The sequence below is a fragment of the Anabrus simplex genome, chromosome 11 (genome assembly GCF_040414725.1).
Source record: "Anabrus simplex isolate iqAnaSimp1 chromosome 11, ASM4041472v1, whole genome shotgun sequence".
NCBI classification, from domain to species: Eukaryota; Metazoa; Arthropoda; class Insecta; order Orthoptera; family Tettigoniidae; genus Anabrus; species Anabrus simplex.
Genome location: NC_090275.1, coordinates 34,866,981 through 34,883,033, shown reverse-complemented (window position 1 = coordinate 34,883,033; position 16,053 = coordinate 34,866,981). Strand labels below are relative to the sequence as shown.

General features: G+C 38.0%; 1 protein-coding gene across 3 annotated transcripts in view; it reads left to right on the top strand.

Annotated features, from left to right (window-relative positions):
- The window catches only part of LOC136883481 (zinc finger FYVE domain-containing protein 1), a 76,560-nt gene that overhangs the window by 15,930 nt on the left and 44,577 nt on the right, over positions 1–16,053 (top strand). For all 3 annotated transcript variants that reach the window (XM_067155820.2, XM_067155818.2, XM_067155819.2), the window contains exons 4-5: positions 688–899; positions 4,720–4,886. In XM_067155820.2, the coding sequence (XP_067011921.1) occupies positions 688–899; positions 4,720–4,886 (379 nt within the window). The remainder of the gene's footprint in view (positions 1–687; positions 900–4,719; positions 4,887–16,053) is intronic.

Below are 16,053 nucleotides of genomic sequence, written 5' to 3'. Positions count from 1 at the left end.
ACCTCTTCTATGTTGAAGGGCTCTCTTGTCATTTCATATTCCTAGCGTGTGAGTGAGTACTTTGATTTACCCAAAACTCTTTTTATAAACACTGCTTTCACTCTGATTCTCTCATGTCTTTAAGATGGTCCCATATAAGTTCCATCCGCATGTTGCTATTGGTGACTCATTTTGCAGTACACAGTTTTCATTATAGTGTGTGCTCGGTTAATAGATTTCATGAGCCAGACTTGGATTGCATATGTGAATAGTGCAGAAAACTGTGTGACAGATATCATGCTCTGCAATGTAGCAATAGAACCATATCATTGGCGAAATTGAGTACAGTACTATAGAACACACTCGTGCACATCAATGAAATAAATTTGAAATTCAAAATCCTTTTTTGACAAATAATATGGAATTTACAAGATTATTCCCAATACCCCACACCCAAAGCACTTCATTGGCATATAGCATAACTTGGCTATAAAATTACAAACATTTCCACATGGTAGCATTCGGTTGACCTTGTTCACAAAATTGAAACGTTTTCTTTGTCAGAGAGTGAGCAAATCCTCTTTATATTACTTTGTATATTTTTATAACTTTATGAAGTTCTATTTCTGTGATCTAAACTTTACAGTATAAGAGAAAAATAGTTTTGATTTCATTGTCAGCGTTTTTATATTTTTGTTTGTCATGTAGCGCTCAGTGAAAGTGCAGAGGACTTCCTACGCAGCCGGTTTGCTCAGAGCAAGCTAGATATTGAGGCATTCAGTTCCCTGAAGTATGTGGGAGTTCAGACATTATCGCCACCAACAGACTTCAGCGAGTTGCATGTGGCCATCCAGAGTGAGCTGGAGAATACAACAGTGCGCTCACCACGACAACCTCATGTTGTTTACCATACTTTAAAGGTACTGTGTTGCTGTATGGCATGGCATTATTAAAAATAAATGTGGATAAATGGTATTCCTAAACAGTAGTAGATAAGTATTGGATACTTCGATTTAAGCCCCCTAGCGTGTGCAGCGCAACGGTGCACCCTCTGGTTACCTATAATAACAGCGTGCATGGTGCAATGGTGTGCCGTGACATTTGAAATGCCCACTGGGTGGATTTCATAATAGTTATTTGCTTTATTATAAGATGACAGGAAGAGGCAACTTTCAGCTATCCTCTGAGCTATCTGTTATTGCCAAGAGATGTCGCATATCTTCACAATCATTTATTTTTATAAATTCTGTTCACATTTCAAGTTTGTTCGTAAACATGGCAGGTCCTGGCAGAGTTGTTGGTGATTCCTTTACTGATCCAATCCTATACAAAGAGCACTAGGAAAGTTTTGCAATGTGAGTGAACGCTTTAGACTTTTTCAAAATAATTTCCACCACACTCAATACACTTCTCCATACATCGAAACCAGTCACTGAATCAACTCTGCCACTTTTCTTCAGTTACATTTTCACACTCTTGATCCCATGCTGCCAGAATCTCCTCGTCGAATGCAAAACGCCACCCTTTCAGTGTCATCTTCACTTCTGGGAAGAGTGCGAAGTCACATGGGGCTAGATCAGGACTGTATGGAGGGTGATCAAGCACAGTCCACCCTGATCTGGCAAGAAAATCCATTGTTACATTAGCACGATGTGGTGGAGCATTGTCATGATGCAAGAGCCAAGTGTTGAGCCGTGACCTTGGACGGAGCAGCTTGAGGGCCTGGATGACCTGAGGCAGACAAGTCTCACTGTACCACTTCGCAGTAACTGTCCTTTGTGTTTCTAGCACAACCCGAGTCAGGATGCCCCGTTTAGTGAAGAATACTGCAATCATCCTTTTCTTCACTGACCTTGACTTTCGCACAGTCACAGGAGTACCCTTATCTTCAAACAGCCACACCGTGTTCTGGGATTTTGTTGGGACATCGTAATAATTAAGCCAAGTTTCGTCACCTGTAATGATGCTATTGACGTTACGCGAAGTCCCATTTTGAAACTGTTTTAGCATTTTTTGGCTCCATTTCACTCGATGTGCCCTTTCTTCCTCTGAAAGTAAATGGGGCACCCATAGGGAACAAACCTGTCTAACATGGAGATGGTCGTGTAGAATTGAATGAATAGCTGGTGTAGGGGTGTGGAGGTCTCTTCTACCTGCCAATAATGTCAACTGCCTCTCTTGCTGCAACATTTTCCTCTCAGCTTCAATGTTTTCGTCAGACACTGATTCAGACGATCACCCAAAGCGAGGATCGTCTTCAACCCCAAAATTTCCCCTCTGGAACTCTTTGTACCAGCGGAAAATTGTTGTCTGATGTGGACAGTGTTTCCCCAACACAGGAGTCACTTCCTCCAGGCACTGGTCAACAGTTAATCCACGAGCAAAATTCTAGCGGATAATTGCACGATATTCACCTTTAGACCACACTGACATCTTAACTTGCTTTCAGTCCCACTGCTTGGTAACAACTGGTGTGAAGGTCGCGCCTTGCTATCTTCTAGACCGGTTTTCACCTCTCTTTTCATCCCTCACCATAACAGGGGTGTCCAGCCAACCGTTTTTGCATATTGCAAAACTTTCCTAGTGCCCTTTGTATTAATTTTTTTCAAAATCTAGCAGCAGAAAGTCAGGTTAGGTACAGTGCTCCTGACATGACGCATCAATGTGAAAGTTTGTATTTTTCCACTCACTATGTTGGCAACTCTGTTTCTGTCGCAACTGAGAAATGTGCCACGTACATATCGCATCATTTGTGCGTTGACAGTTTAAGCATTAGCATGTGCTTAGGTTGGTTGGGGTGAGTCCTTGTTATAGGTTGTTCACAGCAAAAGAAAAATTCTACATTATTGAAGCAGCAGAGGAAATTGGCAATCATGCTGTAGGAAGAAAGTACGGTGATGATAATGAGAGTGACAGTGTAGTACATAATAATTAGCTTGTCTTGAATGAACAGTAACTCCTGCACATTTTGCAGACAGAAACTGAAGTTCCCAGAAATCAAAAACAGGATATGTAAAAAAGTGACTGAAAGGAGACTGTTTGGATATGTGGTCATGAGCGAAATGTGTCAGTTGAAAGCTAAATTGCAGGGTGTAATACCTGCAATTGATACCTCATGCGTGGTTTTGAACATAATAACTTTAGTTTTGTGCATACAGGGTTGCCTCTGTTGTGAAGGGTAGTTAAAATGAAGCAGTGGAACACAAGAATTTTGCCGTTTCGGCAACAGGTAAACATCCATTTCTGCCAATGATTAGGCTAATCCATTAGCAAAATTATTAAGATGAAGCGGTAATCTCCCATATCGCCACAACGGGAGAAATCGCTACACAATACCCTTAGACTTCATTCTGTCCGACTCGTTGGTTGAATGGTCAGCGTACTGGCCTTTGTTTCAGAGGGTCCCAGGTTCGATTTTCACTCGCGTCAGGGATTTTAATCGCTTCTGATTAATTCTTCTGGCTTTGGGACTGGGTGTATGTGTCCGTCCCAACACTCTCCTCATCATATTCAGACAAGATACCACACTACCAACCACCACAGAAACATGCAATAGTGCTTACATACCTCCATATATATGTGTGTGTGTGTGTTTGTTTGTGTGTGTGTATAGGGTTGGCGTAAGGAAGGGCATCCGGCCGTAAAACATGGCTAAATCCACATGTGCGATACAGTGCGCATCCGCGACCCCACAGGTGTGGGGAAAAGCAGTAGGAAAAGAAGAAGAAGACCCTTAAACATCATTCCATGCTTGTCCAGGAGGAACTGGCAAGGCAACGGCATCACCAATTTTCAACACCCTCCATACTCGCCTGACCTTGCACTCTGCAATTGTTTTGTCTTTGCTTGAAAACGAAGTTACATGGGCATAGATTTCATTCCGCAGAGGAGATCATCACTCTCTCGAGCAGCCGTACAGGATCTTTCTTGCAATATCTTGCAGCAGTACTTCTAACCATACAGACGTTAACAAATCTGCATAACAGCTATCGACAGCTATTTTGAGGGATAATGTGGAGTTGCGTGCTCGCCATGTTGGACGACTTCTACATTCTAGGTGCCAGTTCACAAATGTATTGACTGTGGACATATAATGCAAGCATTCTCCATAGCTAAATGGTTAGCGTGTTGGCCTTTGGACCAAGGAATCCTGAGTTTGATTTTCGACCAGATCATGGATTTTTAACTTACATTGGTTAAATCCTCTGCCTCAGGGGCTGGCTTTTCATTTCATCTTCAACATTAGAATTCATATTAAGTGGGGCTCCATCCTCGTAGACGCGCAGGTTGCCTATAGTGCGTCAACTTGAATGAGTAAGGTTTGTATACGCGTCATTCTGGAGAGGGCATAGTCTGACTGCATGCTCTCTCTACTTTCTCCCACCTTGTCTCAAGAAGGAAGCAGGCGAGCTCTGAGGGTCCCACATACCATTTCATGCAGAACACATGTGTATAACACATACCAAAACTCTGGTGAAATGCATCTTACTTCTGTTAGACTACAATTATTCTACAGTGTTAGTATGCAGCTTTTTGTTTTCGGTGTGAAATATTTCATTTGTGCATTTTGACTTCTCTGCTTTAAGACCAACAGTTGAACATTTAGCTTCAACATGTTATGCCCCCTTTTCTATTCTGTTCCTTTCTTGCTGCTATTCCTCAGATTCAGTGTATGACTTTATTGATTATAGTTACTTCATTCTTTGAGCATAAGAAGTTATTGTTAATATGTTATTGCAGTTGCTCAACGATAAATTCAGTGGAGAGATTGAGAATACCGCACCTGTGCTGTTCCCTGACCAGTACTTCACCTGTCCTGTCAAATGTCTGTCTTGTGAAAAACGCTGTGATCGGAGCATGGGCCATCTCAAGGAAGGACTTCAACACTCCTGTGCAGCTCGTTGCAGGTAATTGCTTAAAGAAGTGTCTGTTTATACTACTATGAAGCGTTTGTCAACTTGACTGCATTTCTGGCAGAATTTATTTATTTAAGAGTAATTTTGTTTAGTTAAAAAATATATCAACAAACAACAAACCCTATGCTAAGAAGGGAAGGTGACATTAAAGAAAGAGAGAGGTGTAGCACAAATTATGTTTGCTTTAATTGTGAGCTTTACCTTTCTTTTTATACTATATTAAACACTTTAGCAACGATGCCTATAGATTCTATTGGCCACCATTCATTTGAAATTGATCAAGCCCTCAATTTCTATGGGCTCGAGCAAAAGATTTAATTTTAAATCCCTGACCGCAGTTTTTACAGACTTGGTTATAGGCACGTCTGCATACTTTTTACAATTTCTGTTGCTTAGATGGCACTTGAGAGCAGTTTTGATATATTTTTCAAGAATCAAGATGTGGTGCAGATATTTGTAATAAAGGTGGCACTAAAAAGTCTAAGAGAAGACAAAATAGTTATTGCAGTATACAATATAAATAACTCTTGTACTGAAATAGAAGAAATGGGTGATACCACAGGTTTGTTTGGGGGTATGTATTGTACATAATTATGAGTGGGCCTAAATTTTAATGTTTTGAATATAACGTTGTAATGAAAATGTTGATAAGGGACTCGATTTACCTTACGCAAGAAACAGTATGATAGCTTGGGATTTAGTTTGTAGGCAGTTTAAATATGTAGCTTGTATCACTTTTATAATTTATATTTAACATTATCAGAAATGTTAAAATTGCTGTTCATTTTTTTATTTTACATAATGATAAATAACATAACAATACTTCTTCACTATTCAGAATATTTAATGTTTTGAGTGAGGAACATAAATGCAGAAGACTTTACCTTAAAATTCATCGAGTACATGTGGAGGAGGAGTTTTTTAAAAAAATCACTCAAATTGGTTAGTTTCTGGGTGCAAATATAAAATTTGGGCTCGTCCTGTGTGTTGAATCGTAATCAGTAAACATATGAAAGAGCTTTTGAGCAGATTATTAATTATCCTATTTTGGTCATTTGATCACTTTTGTATAAAGAGAGAGAGCCTAACACTATGCTGAAATCATTACTTTGATGTTTCACCTGGCTTTACAGGTGATGTACTTCATGTTTATAAAATCAGTCTTTTATATATTACACTGATAGCAATTAAATTAAAGATACCTGCCTAATAGCGTATAGCGCCCCATTCTGCCATGAAGATGGCAGTGATGCGGACTCCACACAAGGTATCAAAGGCGTTAGGGTGTCATACTGATCCATGACCGCCACACTGGCTATTGTCATGCACGGAGATTGATTGGAGCAGGGTTCAGGGTACGCAGATCCCTCTCGATAGCATCTCGGATGTGCTCAATAGGATTGACGTTGGGTGACCTTCGGGACTAGGCAAGCATTCTCATGTCAATCAATCAATCAATCAATCAATCAATACTGATTTGCATTTAGGACAGTCGCCCAGGTGGCAGATTCCCTATCTGTTGTTTTCCTAGTCTTTTCTTAACCGATTTCAAAGAAATTGGAAATTTATTGAACATCTCCCTTGGTAGTTATTCCAATCCCTAACTCCCCTTCCTATAAATGAATATTTGCTCCAGTTTGTCCTCTGGAATTCCAACTTTATCTTCATATTGTGATCTTTCAAAGTTATAAATTTCATTATTGGTTCCGTATTGAATTAAGATTACATATAATTTACAAAGTTTATTCCACCAACTGAATACTGTACAATAATTGCAATGTCTATAAATACATTACAATATGTTATCAAGGGACTAGTTTCGACCCTATGTGGGTCATCATCAGCCTAAATAAGGTACACTTCTAAAACTAAATTACATTGTGGAAATAAAAATTAAGAGTGAACTGTGTATGTGATGCGATAATGTACCTATAAAATGGTGGAGTTGAGATGTTGATAGGTAAAATAATGTTGTACTGATCAATGATGAATAAAATGTTCAGGTTTTACATCAATTACACTTAGACTGTAAGAATAATATCACACGATTTTTACAATGATAATTAAAATATGCCCTTGTTTAGTGAACTCTCTGAAATTGCACTTAAAAGTATAAAATGTCAGTTGAATGCAAAATGCAGATACTTCTATTGAGTTCTATATTTCAAGTGCATCTTCAGGTAGAGAATTGAATGTTAAACATTGGCGCAGAGGGTGTCTGTCTCGCTTAAGATCCAATATTTCTGATACAGAAATTAAATGTAGATAAAACCATACGACGTTCTTATAATATGATGGATTCTTGCTGTGGTATGAGGAAAATTCCCAATCCAAGTTGGAACCAATAGAACCTGATGATGAAAAGTTAGAATTAACGCAATATATTTTCAAGGAAGGGAACGGCGAAAAACAAAGAAAGAAAACATGAGTACTCACCTTGCGCGCAATGTGTACGACCTGATCGGTAGAGTGCGACTAGAGTAATGAGAATGGCATGGAATAGGAGGGGAAGAAAGTTAGTGAAGGGAGGAGCAACCCAGTGGAGAGGGTGGCGTGCGAAGGGGAAGGGCGGGGAAGTGGCTGAAGGCGGGGCCGACAGGGGGTAATGGTGGTGATTGTATCGAGAGAGGTCCTTTAATTAACTTGAAGAAGAATTTTTGATCTGCTAATTGGTTTTTTTTTTTTTTTTTTTTTTCTGAAATAGGTAATGAATAAATCAAATAAAATATTGGACCAATCATTAATTATAGACAGTCCATTGTACAAAACATCGCAATTTATCCAAAGGTTCTTAAGGAATAACTACCAGTTCTTATCTAAGAAGTCCATTAAAAACAGATATGAATTAATAGATAAACTAAATAAGTTCTCTATGCAACCTGACTCTTCTTCCCACTCTTTTGACATAAATATGAACCCCAGTCTCCGAATTTCCAAGTTAATTCCCATCATTGAAAATAACCTGAACAAAAATAGTCATTTGAGTAAATTAGAGATTCAAGACTTTATTACGTTACTTAAGTTGGTCGTAAACAACAACTTTTTCACGTTCATTGGTATCATCTATCAACAGAACGGTCTGGCAATGGGTTCACCGGCCTCAGGTATTCTTGCGGAAATTTATCTTAATTTCCTTGAGCACACTAAAATTAACAACAAATTCGATAATATCCTCTTCTGGGCCAGGTATGTTGATGATGTTCTAGCAATTATAAATGAAAAATCAACAGATGCTCCCACCACCCTCCCATCTCAAATTCACTCTGGAATCAAAAACAGATCAAAAGATCAGCTTTCTAGATCTAACCATCATAAGACATCCAGATTCTTTAACCTATAAAATTGATAGAAAACCCACCCTATCCACAGTTACTATTCGTCAAGATTCAATTCATCCCCAACCTCACAAAAGAGCAACATATAGTAGCCTAGTTCACGGAGCATTCAACTTACCCGTGGCTAAGAAAGATCTTTCCATTGAATTGAATACTATTCGCGGTATAGCAAAATTCAACGGCTTCGGTAGCCACTTTATAGAAACTATTATCGATAAACATAAATTTCGTCCCAAAACAACACTTAAAAAAGAACTACCTAAATACGAATCCTTTTCCACTTTCACTTTTAATAATGAAATTCATAAGATCACTAATATTTTCAAGGGAAAAGGCGTAAAAATAGCATTCAAAACCAATTATAACTGTACACACATTCTACATAACACGTCACATCAACAAGGTCAACATGTATGCAAAATCAGGTGTTTACAGGCTCAAATGTAACTCCTGCACTAATATTTCTTATGTAGGGCAAACTGGAAGAAGTTTTACCGTATTTACGCGAATAATACCCGCCACCGAATAATCCCCGCACCCGAACTTTAGGAAGGCTGATTTTGAAAAAAAATGCCAACATTGACTCAAATAAAACCCACACCCCATTGTTGTGCCTCAATTGTTTTTGAATATGCGGGTATTATTCGCATAAATATGCCGTATTTACGTGAATAATCCTCGCACCTTAACTTTAGGAAGGCTGATTTTGAAAAAATGCCAACATTGACTCAAATAAAACCCGCACCCCAATTTCGTGCCTCAATTTTTTATAAAAAATTATGCGGGTACAATAAATTTTCGGCTATCGGCCAACATATGGTCGATTACAATCATAAATTCACGAATATTGAACTAGACATGGACATTCTTGAAATATCTAACAAGGGCCCTCTGCTTAACCCATTAGCGCCTGAATTAACACTTTTCTGAAATTTGTTTATTTATTGTGTTTTGCCGCTTGTTTGAGACCAAAATAAACTAATAAAACAAGTTTCAGAATTTTGGAATCGCTAGGTCATAAGATTTAAAGATAAAAATTTCATGATGTTCCGTATTGAACTTGTATTGAATAGGTTGAACTACGTCATTTGTTATTTCAATTTAATTGTGAGGTCATAAGATATCTGATGTTGCCATATGGCAACGCTAGGCACTTGCACTACCTATTTTTAAACAATGAGTTTTGAAAGTCGAATTTAGGTTGCAAGTTGTTGTTTTGTTTTCTTGCAATAACAGTGTTGAAATATCTTAGCATTATTTATTGTAAGAATATGGAATATCAATTTTTATTCACATCACAGCAAAAAGAAAAATAGAATTCTTGAACAAAGGAGGAAATATTTGTTTGCAGTACATAGACACATATGTACAGTTCGTTGCCTGTCAAGACAAAACACTCACTGGAACAATAGAATAAAATCAAAAGTAAGAAAATGAAGAATCAAAGAACTTCAGATACAGTTACAAACTATAAAGTTACTACAGTAGTCTATATTTTCAGAGGCATATAAAATAATAATATTTAATGCAGCCATTGGCCATATAATAATACAGTTATAAAGCCATAGTGGTCAATGTATAGTTTACATAGCATTTAACTATTAGAGAATTTTGTCAGCGAGATTTGTCTGCTTTTGCATTTTATCACATTGGTCGCCACAGAATTTACACTGGCACAGTTCACTTGGATCGTGGTAGGTTTCTCTCTTGCAGATTTTGTAGTGGAAACCATGGACCGCAAAGCGAGTCATGGTGTGCCTCAGTTCATAGTTAGCCGTTATCCATTCCCTGTTGATCATCGCGTCTGTGGAGAAGAAATCTAGCCATATATCTTCCCTTTTGTCCTGAAGTTCCTGTAATAGGCTCTGGTATGCTACTGACGTGGGCAATGATAATTCACGCCTTAGATCTTCAATATAGAAGGGTTCTCTGGCAAGCAGGTAGACCAAGCGTGATGGGGTAAACTTAGAGACTCCCAAAGCTTTTTTCAGAAATCTAGCTTTTACCTTTTCAATTTCTTTGATGTCTTTCTTTTGCAGTTGTTCCCAGATTAGTGTCAGGCCGTAGGTTAATATCGGTGAGATCTTTCGCTTAAACACTTTCAACGCAGTTTCCAATGAAATTTTCTGTATATTCTGAATCCTGTTCATGGCAGATATGGCAATTGCCACTTTTTCCTTGATGTGGTAGCTGAACATGTTTCAGTTTGTCTGTACTGTTAATCCAAGATACTTAAACTGTGAGACAGCTGTTAGTGGTTCTCGTCTGTAGTATATTATATCACTGGCTGCTGGCTTGCCACCTTTCCTGAAAGTCATTGTCACTGTTTTCTTCTCATTTAGTTGCAATCCATTGTGTGTAGCCCATGATGTAAGTTTATTGAATGCTTCTTGAAGGTTTTTTATTTCACGAGATACCAGTACCATGTCGTCTGCGTATGCATATATTTTTACATTTTCTGAAGCAATGATCCTGGAAATGTCCGCAGTCGCAATATTGAAGAGCAAGGGGCTGATTGGATCTCCTTGTAATACGCCAATCTTCTGTTCTAGTTGTTCTGACACGTCCACATTGTCATCTATCTGTATCATGTTGTTATTCAGAATATTCCTCAAAATTTTTGTGATGTAGTTTTTACCAGTAATTGCTTCTAGTTTCTCAATGATCATAGTCCTGTTTAATAAATCAAAAGCTTTCTTGTAGTCTATGAAGACAGCATGTAGCTTTCCTTTAGGGATTCTTAATGCGTCTTCTATATCTTCTAATAGACATTTTATTGCCTGTAAGGTTGACATTCCCTTTGTGAATCCAAACTGTTCTTCTGGTATTGCTCCCTCTACTAGGGTGTATAAACGGTCTGTTAGTAGGCTAGTTAGTATTTTGAAAGCTGTATATTCTAGAGCTATGCCACTATATGAATTTGGATCTTCCGTGTCTCCCTTCCTTTGTATAGTACTTTAAGAGTGGCAGTTCTCCAATTTTGAGGAATACTTGCTTGTTTCAAACATTCATTAAACAGTTTTGTCCATACTTCCTTGAGGTTAGTTGCGGTACTTTTGAGATTTTCATAATATATTCCATCCGGTCCACATGCCTTTTTGTTTTTCGTCGTATTTATCGCTCGTTCTACCTCTTCCACAGTGAAAGGTTCATAGCTAATTGTCGAGTAATCTTCCTCCCTCAGATCGGGTCGCGTTTCGTATGCTTGTAGAACGCTTTTAAAATGCCGCTCCCACGTTTCCAGCGGGATGTCCCTTGGGAAATGTTGTTTTGGTGATCCTATCTTGTACCATTGTTGTTCTGCCTCTTCTATCATTTTTCTCTCTTTTTTTGCCTGGAAGATTTCTTTCGCTTCCCTTATGATGTCTTTGTATGTCTTCCTAGCTTCATTATATTGTCTAAGGGATGTGTCCGTTGGTGAATTTCTTGCTCTTCTGAGTGCCTCTAGTGCAACTTGTCTCGCTTTGTAGCAGATGTGATTGAACCATGGCTTCACCTTCCTGTTTTGATGGATGTTGCGTATGATTGCACTCTTAATGAGTCTTTCTATATTGGTTGTTGCATTATGTATATCTCCTTTTTGTATTTCTCTTATAATATCTCCAGTATCTGTGTCCTTTAGTATGTCTAGGTCCAATTTTCTTCCTTTAAGTACATTTCCTCTTCCATTTTTAGTTATTGGTGTGCATTGTAGGTTTATTGTGGTGTCCACAGGTAGGTGTTTCCTTGCTACGACATTTGTTAGTACTTTTTGTTGTGATGATTGACTATTGCTGAACACCAGGTCGATTGTGCTGCAGCCGTTCACACATATAAAAGCCCACCCTCAATACTTGCGCATTAGCCACAGAGATAGAGAATGACATCTTTCACTGTCTTCATATCATCTTGCGTGTCCCAATAAGAATGCTTGGAGGGCAACCTATTATATCCAGAAATGCCAAGTATGGCGATAAAGCAACGAATTTCATCAGAAGTTATTTGTGGGTCCGTACAATTTAAAATCACTGCATACGTTTTAGTCTCTCAAACTAAATGTTCGATCGGCTGATTATCTGTAAACAATTCAAAAATATCAACAAAGTCATGTATTTTCACTTGCTATAACTAGGCTCCGGAAATGTCAGCATTCGCCCAATATTGAAATCAGCCCCATCGGTCTATCTTGGTTTGTTATTTGATTTATTATTTCCTCTTATCAGTTATCGCTCTTTTGCAGCATCGGGTATTGAAACAGATCCTGCATCAATAGACGGAAAAGGCACTTCGTCCTCTAGTAACACACCTTCACCATCGGAACTAATCCTGATTCTTTCATTATGTACAAGCTTCATTTCAGCACTGACACATAACTGTTGAGGGAGAGATCATCAATAAGCCCACCATCATCATCACCAGGGGCCCTCATCTGCAAGTACATTTACATAGGGCCGTTCCACAAAAATATCACCATCGAGATCTTCAGTCAGTAGCATATCCAGTGCTTCAAAAGGGAAAATCCCTTCCTGCAATGAAGATGTATGAATCAGTATAAAGTATCATGATCTGACAGCTGCAGCAGTTTTACTGAGTATAAACGCCTAGCGTTGCCATATGGCAATGATTCAACAAGCACTACTACGGCATTGTGCGCCAGTACTATTTCAAATGTTTACAAATTTATATAATGAAGTGTGCACAACACTACTGTATACATAATTCAATGAAAGAACACTTATAGATTTTATATCCTTCTCTCGTGAAACTTTAACGAAATAACGGAAAAGTCCAATATTTTATTTGATTTATTCATTACGTATTTCAGAAAAAAAAAACAATTTAGCGGATCAAAAATCCTTCTTTAAGTTAATTAAAGGTCCTCCATCGATACATTCACCATCATTCCCCCACCCATCAGCCCCCACCATAAGCCACTTCCCATTTCCCCGCCCCTCCCTCCACACGCCACCCGCTCCACTGGGTTGCTTCTCCCTTCACTAACTTTCTTCCCCTCCTATTCCATGCCATTCTCGTTACTCTAGTTGCACTCTACCGGTCAGGTCGTTCACATTGCGCGCAAAATGAGTACTCATGTTTTCTTTCTTCATTTTTCGCCATTCCCTTCCTTGAAAATATCTCGTGTTAATTCTAACTTTTTCATCATCAGGTTCTATTGGTTCCAACTTGGATTGGGAATTTTTCTCATACCACAGCAAGCATCCATCATATTATAAGAACATCGCATGGTTTTATCTACATTTAATTTTTGCATCAGAAATATTGGACCTTAAGCAAGACAGACACCCTCTGCGCCAATGTTCAACATTCATTTCTCTACCTGAAGATGCACTTGAAATATAGAACTCAATAGAAGTATCTGGACTTTGCATTCAACCAGCATTTTATACTTTTAATGCGCAATTTCAGAGTATTCACTACACAAGGGCATATTTAATCATCATTGTAAAAATCGTGTGATATTATTCTTACAGTCTGTGTAATTGATGTAAAATCTGAAAATTTTATTCATTATTGATCAGCACAACATTATTTTATCTATCAACATCTCACCACTCCACCATTTTATATGTACATTATCGCATCACATACACAGTTCACTCTCTTCATTTTTATTTCCACAATGTAATTTTGTTTTAGGACTTTGGCAAATCCATAAGTGTATCTTAGTTAGTCTGATGATGACCCACATAGGGTCGAAACTAGTCCCTTGGTAACATATTGTAATGTATTTATAGACATTGCAATTATTGTAGAGTATAGAGTAGGTGGAATAAACTTTGAAAATTATATGTGTACCAAGTGGTACATCCCAACGCCGCACATTTAAATCTATCGCCTTAATGAACTCCTCTATTGGTGAAACAGTCAAACTGAAACTACACCAACTTAGAAATTTACTCAGAAGATGTCACAACTAAAATCTGATGTAATTTTGTTGTTGTGAAGTTTCCTGAACTGACTGCTAGTTTTGTTTGCTATCCATCAAGAAGTTTGGACATTCTTCCATAGATGTCACTACTAAAAACTATGATCATGCACCCTGGTGCGAGGTATAAGAACTTACAATTCAAAGAAGTTTTGTATTCATAAGTTTTTTTTTTACGATTGATGTTCATTTATTTCTGGGTTCGCAATATTTCCTTTTTATTTCCGCCAGTTTTGAATCTAGCCAATCCCTAATTTCTGTAATTAATTTTCTACCAATCACAGTCTTCTTCTTCGATTCTGAGTGTAACTTTGAAATTACCCAATAAACGTGAGAGGGTGTGGCTAGTTTAATCTTGAATGGTCTTGAACTTTCCCCGAGGGTTTAGAAACTGCGGATTTTCATGTTTCACGGCCAATTGATCGTCATCTTACTGAGTGTGTGTGTCAAAGCAGGAGGCGGGCAGCCTCTTTCATCGATCATCAGTACATCAACAAGGTAATGGCCACATAACATCTTTCTTGTTGTAGCTACCTCCGCAGTTTAACCCAAGGGAAAGGTCCGAATCGTTAGCTATGTAACCTCTTTTCTAAAAATGTAACTTTCTGCGGGTAATGTAAAAAGGTTCATAGAATCTTTGACTGTAAATCGGGGATAGAGAGTGAATTACTCTCTCGAGCTCCCCTGCATCTTGGTTTGAGGTGACTACGTTTTTATAACTGTTTTTCATTCTGTAATGTGGTAAAGTCATTTCTATTCGAGTCACCTCAGTAGTTTGGGAATAGCCCCTGTTTCATCGGCCTAGGGCCCCTTAGGTTATTTTAGTGTTCATTTCTAGGAGTGCAAGTATACGCCTCCATTCTGTTTGTGTTTCGGGCCATTTACTTAACCTATTCTTATCCCACGAAGGACCAGTAGGTTGGGTATTTAATACCCCCATAAAAATAAGTTCCATCTGGGAAATGATGATGTAAGATTGCCTCGAGTAGGCTTGGAAAACTGAGAGCCTGTTTGCTCTTTTTCTAGGGTTTTGTAAGATTTGTGAGTGCCTCTGGGAGGCTTGATATTGTATTTAGGGAGCAAGTGCTCCATGAATTAGGGGGATTTCTGCCCTTGTATAAATTTGTGCTCTTTTGTAAATTGAGGCTTATAGCTCAGGAAATGTAAAGCTAGGGGCATAAAGTGTTAAGATTCTGAATCTTGGATTTTTCCCCCATCTTGTTTAATGATTGCTACTTGTACCTGTAAAATTGTTAAGTTTGAAGTTTTTGAAAATATAACCTTCAGTTTAAGTTTTAAATTCAATTCTTGACATTGTAGTTAGACCCATTCACCCCGGCACCTTCTTTCACCTCTGCGTTTCACAGATACTCTGGAACAATATGTATTGTGATCTTTCCTACTTTTAAAGACGCCACTCAAACTTATTCGTCTACTAATGTCATTCCACGCCATCTCTCCGCTGACAGCTCGGAACATACCGTCTAACTATTCTCATTTTGGTTCCGTATTGAAGTTAAAAATATTATTATTATATTTATAGATCCACCTGTTCAATACAATACAATATAATCCACTAATTAAAATTTAAAATTTATACATAACACATAAAAGTCATAGGTACATGTTTCACCCTTTTTTTACGGGCATCATCAGCCTATATTGATCTTAAAAATTAATGGATATGGAATCTTTCTAATCTTATAAACTATACAGTAAAATGTTGGACAATGATTTCATAAAATATTATAGGCTACTATAACGTCTAAAATAACGATATTGCACAGAAAGTATTTTAAAAATACAGGAAAACCTCGTTGATTCGAAGTCGTTGGGACTCAAAAATCGGACTTCGAATTACGTGATTTCGAATTAACCGCCAATTCGCAATTTAGAA